Source organism: Pelmatolapia mariae, linkage group LG5 (assembly GCF_036321145.2).
Source record: "Pelmatolapia mariae isolate MD_Pm_ZW linkage group LG5, Pm_UMD_F_2, whole genome shotgun sequence".
Classification (NCBI taxonomy): Eukaryota; Metazoa; Chordata; class Actinopteri; order Cichliformes; family Cichlidae; genus Pelmatolapia; species Pelmatolapia mariae.
The window spans coordinates 26207923-26222097 of record NC_086231.1 but is presented as its reverse complement, the minus strand read 5'-3'; the positions used below and the strand labels follow the sequence as shown (position 1 = coordinate 26222097).

Genomic DNA, 14175 nt, shown 5'->3' with positions numbered 1-14175 from the left:
CATCACAAGCAAGTGGAAACAAGTCTCCTCAAGTCCCTGGAGCTGGAAAAGTATCTTAGTTATGTGACAGTAATCTGCAAACATGGAGTTGGTATTTAGAGGGTGGAAAGTTTGTTTCATCAAGGAAAATGTGGTGTGGCCCAAGGAAGATACCTTAAATATTGTGATCCTAGCTAGCTGGTTAAACAAGCTATAAATGGGGAAACCACAGCTGTAGTTTTGAAACAACTGGAACATTATTAAACTGATATCTGCCTTGCACAAAGATGCCTTGTTTTGCGCCCGATCATGCTTTGAGCTGTAAATTCTGTCAAGAGCCAAGGAGCATGAAAAGGTCAGCTCCTTTTCATACCACACATTGCATCACATGGAATATACTGGGCGGCACAGACTTGCAAAAAACAGACATTCATTCAACTAGTATCTGATAAAAAACAAAAGGACTGCCATATGCCTGACAGAGGGCACTATGAAGAGTGTGTCAGGTATTTGGGTATATCTTACCTCCAATCTTGATCGTTTAGATAAGTATTTCCTGCAGTAATTTTCTATTTGATGTAGTATATGGATATTTAAAATGAAGAAAGCAAAATATATTTTGTTAAATAATTTTTAAGTGTAAACAAGAATAAAAGACTATAAAAGCTGGGTTTGAAATAACCCAGTAAGTTTCTAATTATAGGAAACTATGCTATTTAACTAGGATTAACAAAATTGGATGAAATTAAATGGTATAAATTAAATTTAGTACATGAAACAGTTATTTTAGTGGAATTATTAAACCATAAATCCAATCCAATCATTGAATAAACTCAGATAGCTGTGAAATTTACTTAATAATGCCTCAATAACATTTAATTTTCATAGGTTAGCAAAATTAAGATGAACATGTGGCCTGATATCTCGAAGTTGTTGAGAAAACTCGGTGGACTGCTCAGGGTTAACAAAAAAGAGAGAGGGAGAAAAGCCTTATAATCTGCAGAATTATAATCTCTCACACCCAAGTGAAAAAAAATGCCGCAGACATAAAATTATAATCATCTGTCTTTGAGTGAAGCCTGACCTCATGTGGCAGACTGGTATGAAACCAGAATCTGTGTAGTTTAGTGTTTGTTGGAATGACCACAGGGTATAATGAGAGAACAACTCCTCCCTCCATCATCAGTCGGAGGACGTAAATCGTTTCTGTGGGTTTCCATAATAGTTAAGGACCGTAATGCAAGCATGGGTGACAGCAACATGAATTACGGTAAATATATGTCAGAAATACAGTTCAGTGAGTAACGTGTCACCAGGGTTTCATTATTTAGAAAATAAGTTGAAGTCTGAGTGATGTATTACATAGCAGGGAGCAGTAAGAAAACACAGTTAAAATTGGATTCGGAGTAATTCTAGCAGCTGTGTGCCAAAGTAAAGCCGCTGTACTGTATGTAATATACAACAGAAGCAGCAGTGAGCAAAGGGAGCGGGGTCACAGCCACAAAATGAAGCCTTTACATGCAGCAGGGAGTCCTCTTGTCATTATAGTATGTCTGTGTGTGTTTCTACAATGAGGAAACTTTATGATTTTTTGCTATTTTATTGCTACAGCTTACTTTCTTTTTCCCTTTGGCCACACCATGACTGTCTGCCCCAATCTAACACTGTGTTATCTCAGTCTCCGTCTGTGCATGTGAGCCTATTGAGAGGCATGAGACCAGAAGTGACAAGTCGGAGGAACAGTACTGCAATGACTCAACAACCCCCACTTCTGCTTCCGCCTCTGTCGGCCCTCTCGGCCATATCCGTTTACATAAAATCTCAGCCTATGGGCCTCTCAACATCAGAGCAAAGCTGAAGACGCAATATATTACTATTTTTAAACCTGACTGTGACTCAAAAAGAAATTCCACTTGGTATATGTAAACATAAAAAATCACACGAGGAGAGCAGAGGTGGGGATGTGGGGGGTTAAATATCCACAGGTCAGCCATCTTGATCTTTTCAGCCAAGAGGAAATAAACCTCATTCCAGCCACATTCCAGCAGCTGGAGCCGGCTCTTACTGTTTTACTCCTTTTTATATCTGCACTCTTTGAAACTCAAACATCTTAACAGAACAGGAACTTGTGTAGAACTAAAGCATACAGCCTCTAACTGTGTATTTGAGTAAGAACTGTCTGTATATGTGACGCCATCCAGCTCAGTTTAAATATCCAGGGTAAAACCTCTGTGCTCCACACTGAAAGGAAATTCCAACAGCACTGCAGCTTTCTCATGGCAAGTGACTCACTCAAAGCCACTGATGAATGTCTTCCACCCGTGGCCTTTCCGGCTCGGAAAAGGCCCCTCTGGGTGTGTCTCCCTGTGACCTCATCTTCCCAGAAAATTCTCCAGAAACTTCAGCAGCACATGATGCCCCTGTGCAAGATACCGGCAATAACAAACCAGTCTGTCTCTAAAAGAGTCTCACTTGGCTTACTACGTCATCTCTTACGATGGTGTGTCTGTGCCTTAGTCTGCTCAGTCAATCAGAGCATCACTGTCTGTGCGTAAATGTGTGAGTGTGTGAAGGCAAGCGTCCTGTTTACTGCCGGCTGTGGCAGTTTGAACAAACAAAACAGTCAATCTCAACCTAATTGTCCTTGCCAACATTGTTTGCCTTTAAATCTTTGTGCCTAATTCCTCCTCTAAGGCGACTAAATGTCATGTGTGCAAGCTTTCACCAACCTGCCAGTTACAGCCTTCACAGGAGAAGCACTAACGAGCAGAGCTACTTTACAGCCCCACACACTACAAAACCGCCGGGTCAACTGCAGAGGGGAATTATAGATTTGTGAAAAGAGGCTTTGTATTCATGCAAAAAAAAAGAAAAGAAAAAGACAATAGCGCTCACATGGCAGCAGGACGAAACAGACACGACACATTCAAAGAGTCATCTGACACACTGTCCAAAAAGTAGCTGATCAGTACCAGAAAACAAAAGCAAGCATGTAAACTACACAGACCACTTACTTACATGAATAACGGTGCACCTGACTGGCAGGAGAAAAAAAAAGCTGTTCAAAAGCTCTCAGTTTTTAAATAATACCTCAAATCTCTGTTGACTGACAAGCTGTGGCAGATCTGCTGCGAGGTTTAAGTCCTTCACCGAGCCGTGGATGTAGAAATCCCTGGTCAAAGATTAAAGTCCTGTGTTCAGGACAGCTGCTGGAGTTGCCGCTCTCAGAGTGGAAATTCTTGTTCGCTCTGCGTGGTGGTGATCAGTCCATGTGGCTGGATGGGAAATGGGAAATAAACTTTCTGGGCAAGGAGCCAAGAGCAGAGAGGGTTTTAAAGACACAGCCGTAGCAGTGCTATATGAGGCTGAGTCACACTTTACAGTACACTTCAGCTGAGCGGAAACACTGCTTTTAAACCACTCTGTGATAACTTTAAATTATTTTAAAAGTTCATATTCTTAGTGAGATTATGATAACACTTAACTGATCTCTTTATGATTAAAGTACAGACCAAAAATATATAATACAGTTGCTTCTTATTTCTTGTAAATTTAGACTACAATAAGTAGTTCCTTATATAATCTGGTGCTTATAACTAAGTTTTTGTTATTTTTGGAAAAAGTAGAAACTCGTTTGCTAGTCCGTTATTGTTTTTATCTCACTCAGAAAATCACATGAAGATAAAAAAGTGTGAATAAAAAAAAAAGAAAACTTGTTTATTTATTGACCTAATTTCATTGATTTCTTTAGCGCAGTGATTGCTTAAGAAATCAGTGAGCTGGTGTCTCCCTCTAGTGTTCATTCGCGAGAAGGCATCTGCAACAAAGTGGCGCTGTCAGCAAAAACTACAGCAGACCCTTTACAGTTGTAAATCAGTAAATAAACGCTTGCCTCATTCATATATGATGGAGTTTATTATGTCATTTCATTATGTGCTTTTAAAGGAAATCAGCATCCATACAAGCCTGCTGAGTTTACAGCTGTGCTGGTACTGAGAGCAGGACACGCTTTTAATCTCCGTGGAGAACCTTCCTGGAGAGGCAAAAACGACTTCTCTGCTGAAGCATTAAAAACTTGAACAAACAGCTGCACTGCACTGTGCACTTGCATGCCTAGGGCTTAATAAACAAAAACCAAAATCTTAAAAAACAAAACAAAAAAAGGGGTTGATGTGGATATATATCTATATCTATATATGATTCGAAATGTTTTGTGAATCATCCAACTGATTTCTTCAGTCTCAGCTGACTGCGGGTTTCCCCAACTTTATAAACAGTACATTTGCATAATGACTGAAACTAGCACAACTATTGAACAATGGGCTGTAAGATCAGTTTCTGGATCATTAATATGCAAATTGTCATGAACATTGATCAGTGACTATTGATCAATGACCAATAATAGGTGAATTATTTAAATGTCCCCCATACTGATTGAAATCTCCCAGTCTAAGAAGCATAGCCTGTCATTTTTCATATCCTCCCTGGTGAACTTGATGTATTGGCCCACTGAGTTAATGTGATCAGACACCCAGGTGTCATCCACGTACCTACACAAAGACTTGGTGGTGTTCCAGGGTAGGATAGCAAAGCCCTCTTTTGCACTTCTTCCATGTACAAGTTGGCCACAATGGGTGAAACTGGGGAACCCATAGCAAACCCATGTTACTGCCTATAGTACTGACCCTTGTATGTGAGTTATATGAAATGAAGACACAGTTCCAACAGCAAACACGCTTGGTTGGTGCTGAGAGTTGTCCTGTTGCTGAGGTTGGGGTCATTCTGTAATCTCTTATGAACTACCTCCACTGCTTCAGTGACTGGAACACAAGTGAAGAGAGATGTAACATCGTACGAGACCATTATTTCATCAGCCTCCATAATGACATCTTTCACCTTCTCAACAAAATCCAAGGTGTTCTGGATGTGGTGTTTAGAGCTGCCTACCAGCGAGTTGAAGATTGAAGCCAGAAACTTTTAGATGTTATAGGTGACTGAATTGATCATACAGACAATTGGTCTTAAAGATACACCCTGTTTATATATCTGCGGTGAACCATACACACTTGGTGTAGCTTCCCCTGGGTATATCTTGTGGTGTGAGGTCTGGTAAATGCATTGTCTTTGATCTTGTTTCAGGGGCTCACAAGTATTTTTGTCACTGAGCAGTGAAACATGCAGTGAAACACTCCTTGAAGGCTCGATGATCCCCAAGGACAACATTAAGTCAACTTACTTCTTTAGAGATGCCAAAAGACATTCAGGAATCCTGTAACTCAGACGCCTTCCCGTGGCTCCCTCTTCAATGACAGAGCTGTCATTCAGCAATACCTGTTCTGCCAGGATTCACTTGATATACTTCAGAGTTCCACTCACCTCTCACCTGAAGCTGTTTATCCTCTGGCAGATGGCTAAGGTCACAGTCTGCCACAGCAGCAGAATGTAAGTATTGCTCCCCTTCCTCTGCACCCCTTCCTTCAAAAGGTTTATATGCAGAACCCTGCTGGAGCTGGAGTATAGACATCCAGTAAGTAGTGGAACCCAGTTTCTTCTGAACCTTAAAGGGTCCTTGCCACTTAGCCAATAGCTTATTGTTGTCAGTAAGGAGAAACACCAACACTTTTTGTCCAGGACTAAAAGACCTCTGCCGGGCTGAACAGTCATACCAGAACTTATGCTTCTGCAGGATTTTGGTCGTGTTCGACTGGGCACTCATTTTCTGAAGTCACTCCCTCATCTGCACAACATAGTAAACAATGTTAACAGATTCCAACTTTGCCTCGTCTTCCTCCCAAATGTTTCTCAACAAGGTTAGAGGTCCTGAAACTCATAACCATACAAGAGTTCAAACAGAGAGAAACCAGTGGAGGCTTGTGGTACTTCCTGTAGGCAAAGAGAAGATAAGGAAGCCCTTCCCATTCTCATCTACCACCTTTCGAAGCATCTGCTTTGGAGTCTGATTAAACTGCTCCATTAGTCCATCAGTCAGAGGGTTTTATGAAGTGGTCCTCAGGCTTCTAATACCCAGCAGCTTATACACCTGACATAAAGTTAGTTCTCTGGTCGGTCAGTGTTTCCCATGGAAACCCTACTCTTGAGAAGAGCTGTACAAGGCAGAAAGCCACTGATTTTGCCTTGATGGATTTCAGTGGGAAAACCTCAGGATATTTGGTTGCATAATCAGTAATTACAAGCATACAGTGATTCCCTGTTTTACTCTTCTCCATGGGTCCAATAATGTCCATTCCAAGGCGCTCAAATGGGATGCCAATAATGAGCAGTGGTGAGAGTGGAGCTTTGGAAGGAACTTTGAAGGATATCATTTGGCACTGAGGGCAGCTCTGACAGAAGTAGGCTACATCTTTGCCAGACCAGAAAAAATGTTGTTTAAAGCAAGCTGTGGTTTTGTGTTTTCACAGTCTGTCCAGTAAGGGAGCAGAAACCAGTGTGAATACATGTCGGCAGCCGACATGTACTCACACTGTGCAAATGAAAGTGCCAGCAGGAGCACTGGAGGGGCAACAAGACAACCCCCAAAAATGAACAGTATTGCAGGTGGTGACCACAGACCACTGCTCTCTGTTTATCCCTCCTGACTGAATTTTCTCTAGTATCGCTTTTGTTAGTATTCTTGTCACTATTGGTAGCATCAGATGGCACCTGCAGCCCATTCAGGTTGCACCGGAAGTCCAGCTTCTCTAGGATAGGACATCCAGCACATGGGGCTTTGCATGACAGATGGACAGGGCTGTAGAAGAACATCAATCCAGCAGCAGGATCATTACCTGCAGTATCTGCTCTTTTGTACAAGGAGGAAAAGGAGGATTGCTGCTAGAGCCCCACAACACGACCACCAGTGGGCTACTCATGTGTATGTTTCTCACCAAACTGTCAGAAACAGACTCCATAAGGTTTCCATGAGGGTCTGACGTGGATCTCTGCTCATAGACCAGCAATATGCAGCTTGAGTGGGATTCACCAGAATCCTCTTTACAAATGAGAGCATGTTCACAAGAAGCACATATAATTTGACAGTGGGTCATGGATGCTTCAGAGAGGCATATCCATGGAGAGTCACACAGACCTTTGCATATTTCAATCCTCACAGCTGTTATGCTGGTGCAGCAGGCTCTAGTTTCATCCTGATGCAGGACAGAAACTTGTGTTTGACTGATTTTGTATTATGCTGTGATGATCGCGTGTTCCCTTAGTTTATTTATTTTTTTAAGCAGTATGTTTCAAAAAGTGACTCTAAAGACTCTAAAGAGTGACTTTAAAGTCGACTCGTACAATACCAGCAAAATGCACTTCCACCAGGTGTGGATCTACAGGGGGGCAAGAGGGGTGGCATAATGATACAATACATAGCTTTAAATAGTTTTTGTGGACATTTTGTTGACTTCATTTATACACAGGGGATTTTCACATAGTTCACTGAAGAGGTATGCGCCACCCTGCCTAGACCTCTTGGCCCGCCTTTGCACCTCCATGTAAAATTTTCTAAATCTGCCACTGACTCCCACAGCATACCAGAACCAGATCAAACCCAGTACAGTTTAAGTTTTTTTTTTTTTTTTTTTTTTAACCCATAAGAAAGCAGAACCTCACTGAGCCCCTGAAGCTGTGGCGATCACCTGGAAGAATCAGCAGAGTGCCATATAGCTTGCAGTGTGTGTGTGTGTGTGTGTGTGTGTGTGTGTGTGTGTGTGTGTGTGTGTGTGTGTGTGTGTGTGTGTGTGTGTGTGTGTTTTAAATCTCAAAAACAGATGAGCTCATTGTCATCCTGTCCTTAAACCCATTACTCACGCGGTAGCCAGGCAACAAGCTACTGGATACAATACAGAAACATGCTAGCTTCAGTCCAGGATTTTTATAGGGAGGCGGCATAATAAGGATATAGAATAAACCAAGTCTAATAAAAAATATTATGACCAAGGTTCGTGTAGTTGTGGATCGCGTGATGCTTGTTAATAGACACAGGGTGTCTTTTTCTCATTGATCCACACGTTTCGGTGTGTAAGCTTCATGTTGAGAACCTTTGATATTAAAATCCAAACAACTAATCACCAATAAATGAATAATAAAAAGGATGAAGTAGCATCTAAGTTTGTTCCTCCCTTTCAAATATCTTATCTACATATACTACTACTACAGCAAACTTAAATGTGGATGCCCCTAAGCAAGCGCTCTTTTCTTTCACCTGGATCGCCTTATGATTGGGCAAAGTGACATTTCGTACATCCTAACTGTAAATCTTACTGTAGTTGGAGAGCAGAGGGTTTACAGCCGCTGGTCGGAGTGGGTTCCTGCGTGTGTGTGTGTGTGTGTGTATGGATGGATGGATGGATGTAATGAGGACGTTACATCACTTGCAGTGCAGCCAGACACCAGCAGCAGCATCCAGCTCGGAGGTAACGCGGCGCACAAACCCAGCTGGCCATATTGTGCACCAGCTCCCCGCAAATCGGCTGCGTCACACCTCAAGAAGGCACAAAGCAGTACTGCAGGAATAAAACCACTACACTGCGAGGCTCACGGATCAACACCCCTGTATCGCTTGATCTGGTAAGTGCTTGGATGCATTAACGCGTATTTCTGTGTATATTTTTCCCCCTTCACGGTGATGCATCAGCCCGAGCTTTGCGTGTCCTCTCCTGCGCTTTTATGCTCCACGGGTTTTCTCGTGGCCCACAAAACGCCCCACATCGTGCACATTACACTGATTGGATTGCATTGTTGTTTTCGTGTGAGAGAAACAAAAACATAATGCACAATTCCTGGAATATTTATGTAATCTTGCGGGGCAGAGGACGATGGATAATGCTTTTCCTTTAGGTTTAATGAGTGCTTGTTTTTTTTTTTTTTTGACCCCCTCAGGTTGGCGTTTTTCCGTGCAGGGAAAATGGTTAAACTGGGCAATAATTTCAGCGAGAAAACCAACGGGAAGGTGGTTTCTGAAGACGGGTTTGACACCATCCCACTTATAACACCATTAGATGCCAGTCAGCTGCAGTTCCCCCCACCGGATAAGGTATGCTTTTTGATTTACCAAAATTTCCATTGATATTTGTGATTCACAGCGAGGGAACCAGCGCGTTTAGTGGTATTGCCATCACTCCAATTAGGGGGGGACGACGGGGGGGGGGGACGACGACGGGTAACCAGTCTTTAGTATTACACATCACTTCAGTCATATTGCTTATAACTGTATCACTTACATTAAAAATAAACATGCTGATGATTTTACCAGTCATGTTTTTTTCTTCTTCTCATGAAGCGGCTGTGTTTTATTTTTCTGCCAGGTGGTGGTGAAGACAAAGGCAGATTATGATGGTGAGAGCAAAAAGGGAAAGCTACGATCTCCCAAAATCGCAGAGTTCTCAATAAGCATCATTGAAGGCGTTTCTGAACGACTCAAAGTAAGAATAACGGAGCTGCTACAATCTGTGTTTCATGCATCATCCATTTCCCAGTATACTCCCACACATGCACATCCCTGAGAGCAGACATGTGTCTGCCTGCTGCTCAGGACATTTTTCATCCCCCCTCCAATCATAATATTTCCTCCCCAGCACAGCTCATACCTTTTGGCTCCTTCATTCAGCCCTCTTTCGCCTCCCTGTCCTCCCTTGTTGCCTGTAATCTTGGCCGGCTATACAGAGAGACATAATGCTCACTGATTCACTTAACCCCGCCCTGAGACTCTCATTAATTCAGCTGCTGCCATGGTGATGGCCTCCAAATGGCAGCATCTCTCCCACCTTTTAATGCTCCTTTGATTAGAAGATAGATTTTTCTGTGCACACCTATAGAATGATTGAAACGCGTGTTTTGCTTTTAAAAGAAACGAATGCGTAAAAGAAGCCCCTTCTCCCTATAAATCCATCTCCACATGTCCTGTGCCCACACTGAGCGATCCTCCCTCTACATTCATAATCAACAGATGAAAAAGTATCTCTGAGCTGTGCCAGGCTCTCTTTGTAGGGCTTTAATTCTCAAAAATAAAGCCACCGAGGCACATCACTGCCTGAGAGAACACAGCCTGCATCCTCACATCGGTGCTTTGAAATGTTGCAGGCGGGCCTTTCATCACAGAGAGTCTCTGTAATAAGCTCCTGTTGCTCTGCTTTGTGCACGCTGCACTGTGTGCTCTGCTGTGTAACTGTCCAATTCAAGCAAACAGATAAAAAGCAAATACTGTCATTCATACCGACGCACACTGTTAAGAATCTTTTCAAACCTGAGCCAAACAGAGTGAGCCCCCCCCCCCCCCCCCCCCCAAAAAAAAAACAACAACAACAAAAAAAACAAAACAAAACCCCCCCCAACCCCTCAAAGAGTTGTTGGATGTGTGGCACATTGCTCATAATGTGTGAAGTCTTGTTTCTCTGCTATGACTGTGAAATTTCACAGATACAGAACCATTTCACTGACATTGCTTTAAAATAATTTTTTCCCTCCTAAAAGGACCAAATAACTTAGCATATTCATTTATTCTGCTGCATAAAAATACCTCAAGCACACCTTGGAGGGGGGAGGGTTACATCTTGGGTAATAATGAGGCGCTCACTCCCACTGCCCAGAAGCTCCAGTAGGTGTTACATAACTCCCCTGAGAGGTGGGAGCTGAACTGTACAGGTGGCCGCACAAACTGTGTTCTTGTCGAGTTAATTTATTCAGATTATTCTGTAGACCTGACTGGATGTTACTGTCACCGTTTTACTTTATGACCTTCCACATAATTGTCTACATCTTTTTTTTTTTTTGCTTCAATATGGCAACCTTTTACTCTCGCTCAACCTTTAATATCAAAGAAGCTATTAGAGGTTGCTCCAGTCTGCCCACTCGCTTCCTTTCATCAAGACGTAGGGAGTCTATTTATGGTGTCCTTTAACGGAGCTGTCTCGTAGGTCTTCTGCTGACGATGACACTGTGCGTCTCCTTTAGGTGACCTTGCTGGTGATCTGTGCTCTGGCTTTCCTGATGTGCGTAGTGTTCCTCGTCGTCTACAAGGTCTACCAGTATGAACAGCCTTGTCCTGACAGCTTTGTTTACACGGTAAGCAAACCATTTCACTGTGTTGCTGTGTTCTTTTTTTTTTTTTTTACCTTTATCTGGATAAACCTTTGCCCTTCATGTAGTAAAGCATTTTTGTTGCATTATTTTAAATGTCTAATTTAAATGAGGTTTTAATTGATCATGAGTGCTGATACTACATTCAGTGATATAATTTAAGCTGATATAAATAATGTATTTTTACCATGGATTTTTTAAAAATAGCTCTTATCTGAACGTCCTTAGATCCCCAATAAATCTAAATGTTATTACCAGTGCCACCTGTTTGTGTGAAAATATGTAATTTTTGAGAGGAAAAACATAGTACATTTTCCATATTACAGACAAAATGTTCAGTCAATAAGCAATAAAACACATTAAATAGCTTTGCTGAAACAGCCATGATGGTCAGCCATTCGCAATAGCTTAACATGGCTACTTTTCATAACAATTTATGTTATTAATTTTGTTGACTGGTTTCCAGTTGTGTTCCTGTTCCAGGAACAGTTTAGATTAATCCTTACCTAAGGCTTTTATCGTCCCATACTGCTGGTCTGCAAAAATGACATATTCTCACAATAAAAGCTGTGGGTCTGAGGTTATCCATTTTTATCTCATTTTAAAGCCTTAATCCCTCTACCTACAGTGCTGGGGAAAAGTCTTGAGTCACCCTTTATTTCTTTAGATTTTGCCTCCAATACTTTTGCTTCCAGCACTTTTGCACCAACAAGGTGATTCCCATAGAGCTATTACCCAAACACCTGGCACATCGTGACATGGTGTCCTTAAGAAATCGGAAAAAAATCCAGCAAAGACCTGACACAGGACCTGAGAGATGAATCTGGCCCCTCAGTTGATCTTTCTACTGTCCAGTAAAGCCTAATCAGAAATGGTCTCAGTAGAAGTGTTGCTGTCAAGAAGCCATTTTCAGGGAAGGGGAACAGGTAGAGGTATGCCAGATTATACAAGAACTAGTCTGACAGTCTAATTTGAAACTTGTGGTTGAAATTGCTCAATGTACAGAGGCCAGGAGAGAGGTACCACAGTGAGTTTCTGTAGCCATCTGTAAAATAAGGTTGGAGGTTCATGGTTCATGGCTGTATTCCTCCAGTGATGTTGGGCATCTTGCCAAAGTTCAATCACATTTTGATCAACAATGCAATGCCATCTGGAAAAAATCTGAGTGTCAATGGCTTAACTTTCTAGGGTGACATTGATCCCAAACAAGCTGCTAATGCAGTAAAAGCATACCTGGGTATAGGAACAGAGTGAAACAATATCAGTCATAGATTGGCCTCCAAAGAGCCCAGAGCTCAACATTATTGAAGCACTGTGGGGTCATCTTGTCAGGGAACAAAAGAAAAAGGAGCCAAGTCTGGAGAACTATTCTTGAAGACTACTTAAAGGAATGACAAGAAAGCTTGACTTAGAGACTGAGTTGAAGAATAAAGGTGGTCATACCAAATATTTTGACGTTCAAGCTCATTACAACTGTATAAACTCTTTCCCCCCCCTTATATACATGCATGTTTGCACATGTTAAAATAAATCACTGCAGCAATTTTCCAAAGCAAAACGTAAGACACAAATTGTGACTCCAGACTTTTGCACAGTACTGTATAATTATTTAAATGATAAGATTTAACTTGCATTGTTTTCTGTGCTCTTTTGCTCCGATCTATATTCTGTTGTCGTCACCTATTGTGTGCACTGAATGAGTTAACTCCCTGTATGTTTAATTCTCTCTTTCTGGAGCAGCAAGGTCGCTGCATGCCAGCTGGGCTATATGGCAACTACCCCCCTCAGGGCCCTGGGGGCCGCGGACGTCTCTTCACACTCATTAACCACTACAACATAGCCAAGCAGACCATCACTCGGTCAGTATCACCATGGGTGACCATCATGTCTGAGGAGAAGGTCACCCAGCAGGAGACGGAGACTGCCCAGAAACTGGCTTAACCAACCTGGGATCAGGTGGTGGCTTCCCCTGCTGCAGAAAAATAAATAATACGGTTGTGCCATTCAAGCAAACCTCCCAGTCCTGTGGCTTTAATGGTTAAAAATCCACTTCTCTTGGCTGAGGTGCTATGCTGCCCTGTTGATGTAGTTTGGTCAGCTGATGCTTACAGTAGGAGGAATTTGTGCAAGTGAGGCTAACAGCTGGGTGGATTTACAGGTTTGTTTGAATAGCATACACTGTTATTTATTTACACTTTGAGTGGCAAACGTGTAGAAAAAAAGCCACAGAAACAAACACTGACACACACATTCACTGTCTTTGTACATACACATATGTAACAGAGCTCACTTTAGTACTCAGATTGTGAAACGACTGTGAACCATCTCGTGTCTGCGTCGCTTGTTTTATGCACGCACGACTCTTAATAACAATCAGTTTGCTTTAAATCTCTTTGTATTCCAATACATCAAGTACTGATATGAGCATGTTGGAAATCTCGAGGTTGGGCGAGTGGTAAATTTCTCATGAAGTGACAGGATATTTGCCACTGAGGCCATCTGTATGAAAATGTCTTAGTGTTATGGTATTGTGAACAAAGGCTTGACTTGGAGGAAATGTACCAGCAGAAAACATATTTTAAATTGTGCTGTACTGCTCTCTGCATATAGTGCTTTAAAAAAAACCCCTGAGTATTTGATCAAGTTTCTCTTTCTTTTTTTCCTCAAACAGACATGAATGATTGTTTCCATTCATTTGGACTCTGTGAACACAATGTGCTTTGATTTGCTGGCTACACAACACTTATTTAAGGATTACTTTACAGAGCATAACTTTTAAGCTACTGTACTGAATGTTTTTTGCATTGCTAGTGAAGACACTGTATTGTGCAATGCTTCGCATTGATTAACGTCGCCATATATGGCTATAAGCAGCCACCACAGATACTAGAGTTAGGCTGATGTAGTGGAACAATCTGACAGTAGTTGCTTGTCCTGTTGTTTCCTTTCTGTATTTGTCATTTAACTTAACTTGCCACAAATTATGTACCTTTTTCAAACAATGTAATGATTGCCATTGAAGTGCATTTGCTACATAAAAAAATGTCAAATGAAAAACTCAAATAAAGTGCCCACATTTCACAGCGACGTCTATGTGCAATCCATTTATGCAAAAGAAGATTT

At 41.8% G+C, this 14175-nt stretch overlaps 2 protein-coding genes across 3 annotated transcripts in view; one reads left to right on the top strand and one right to left on the bottom strand.

Annotated features, from left to right (window-relative positions):
- tacc1 (transforming, acidic coiled-coil containing protein 1) overlaps positions 1-3232 on the bottom strand; it is a 32178-nt gene extending 28946 nt beyond the window's left edge. Inside the window, exon 1 of one of the 2 annotated variants that reach the window (XM_063474489.1) lies at positions 3070-3232. The gene's annotated coding sequence lies outside the window, so the exon portion shown is untranslated. The other variant, XM_063474490.1, reaches the window with a different exon arrangement.
- Positions 3233-8279: 5047 nt separating this feature from the next.
- LOC134627966 (neuronal vesicle trafficking-associated protein 1-like) lies at positions 8280-14133 on the top strand. Its single transcript, XM_063474486.1, has 5 exons — positions 8280-8544; positions 8857-9010; positions 9282-9398; positions 10927-11037; positions 12793-14133. Exons 1-5 carry the CDS (start codon positions 8318-8320, stop codon positions 12991-12993), a joined length of 810 nt encoding a protein of 269 aa, XP_063330556.1. The 5' UTR covers positions 8280-8317; the 3' UTR covers positions 12994-14133.
- The last annotated feature ends 42 nt before the right edge of the window (positions 14134-14175 follow it).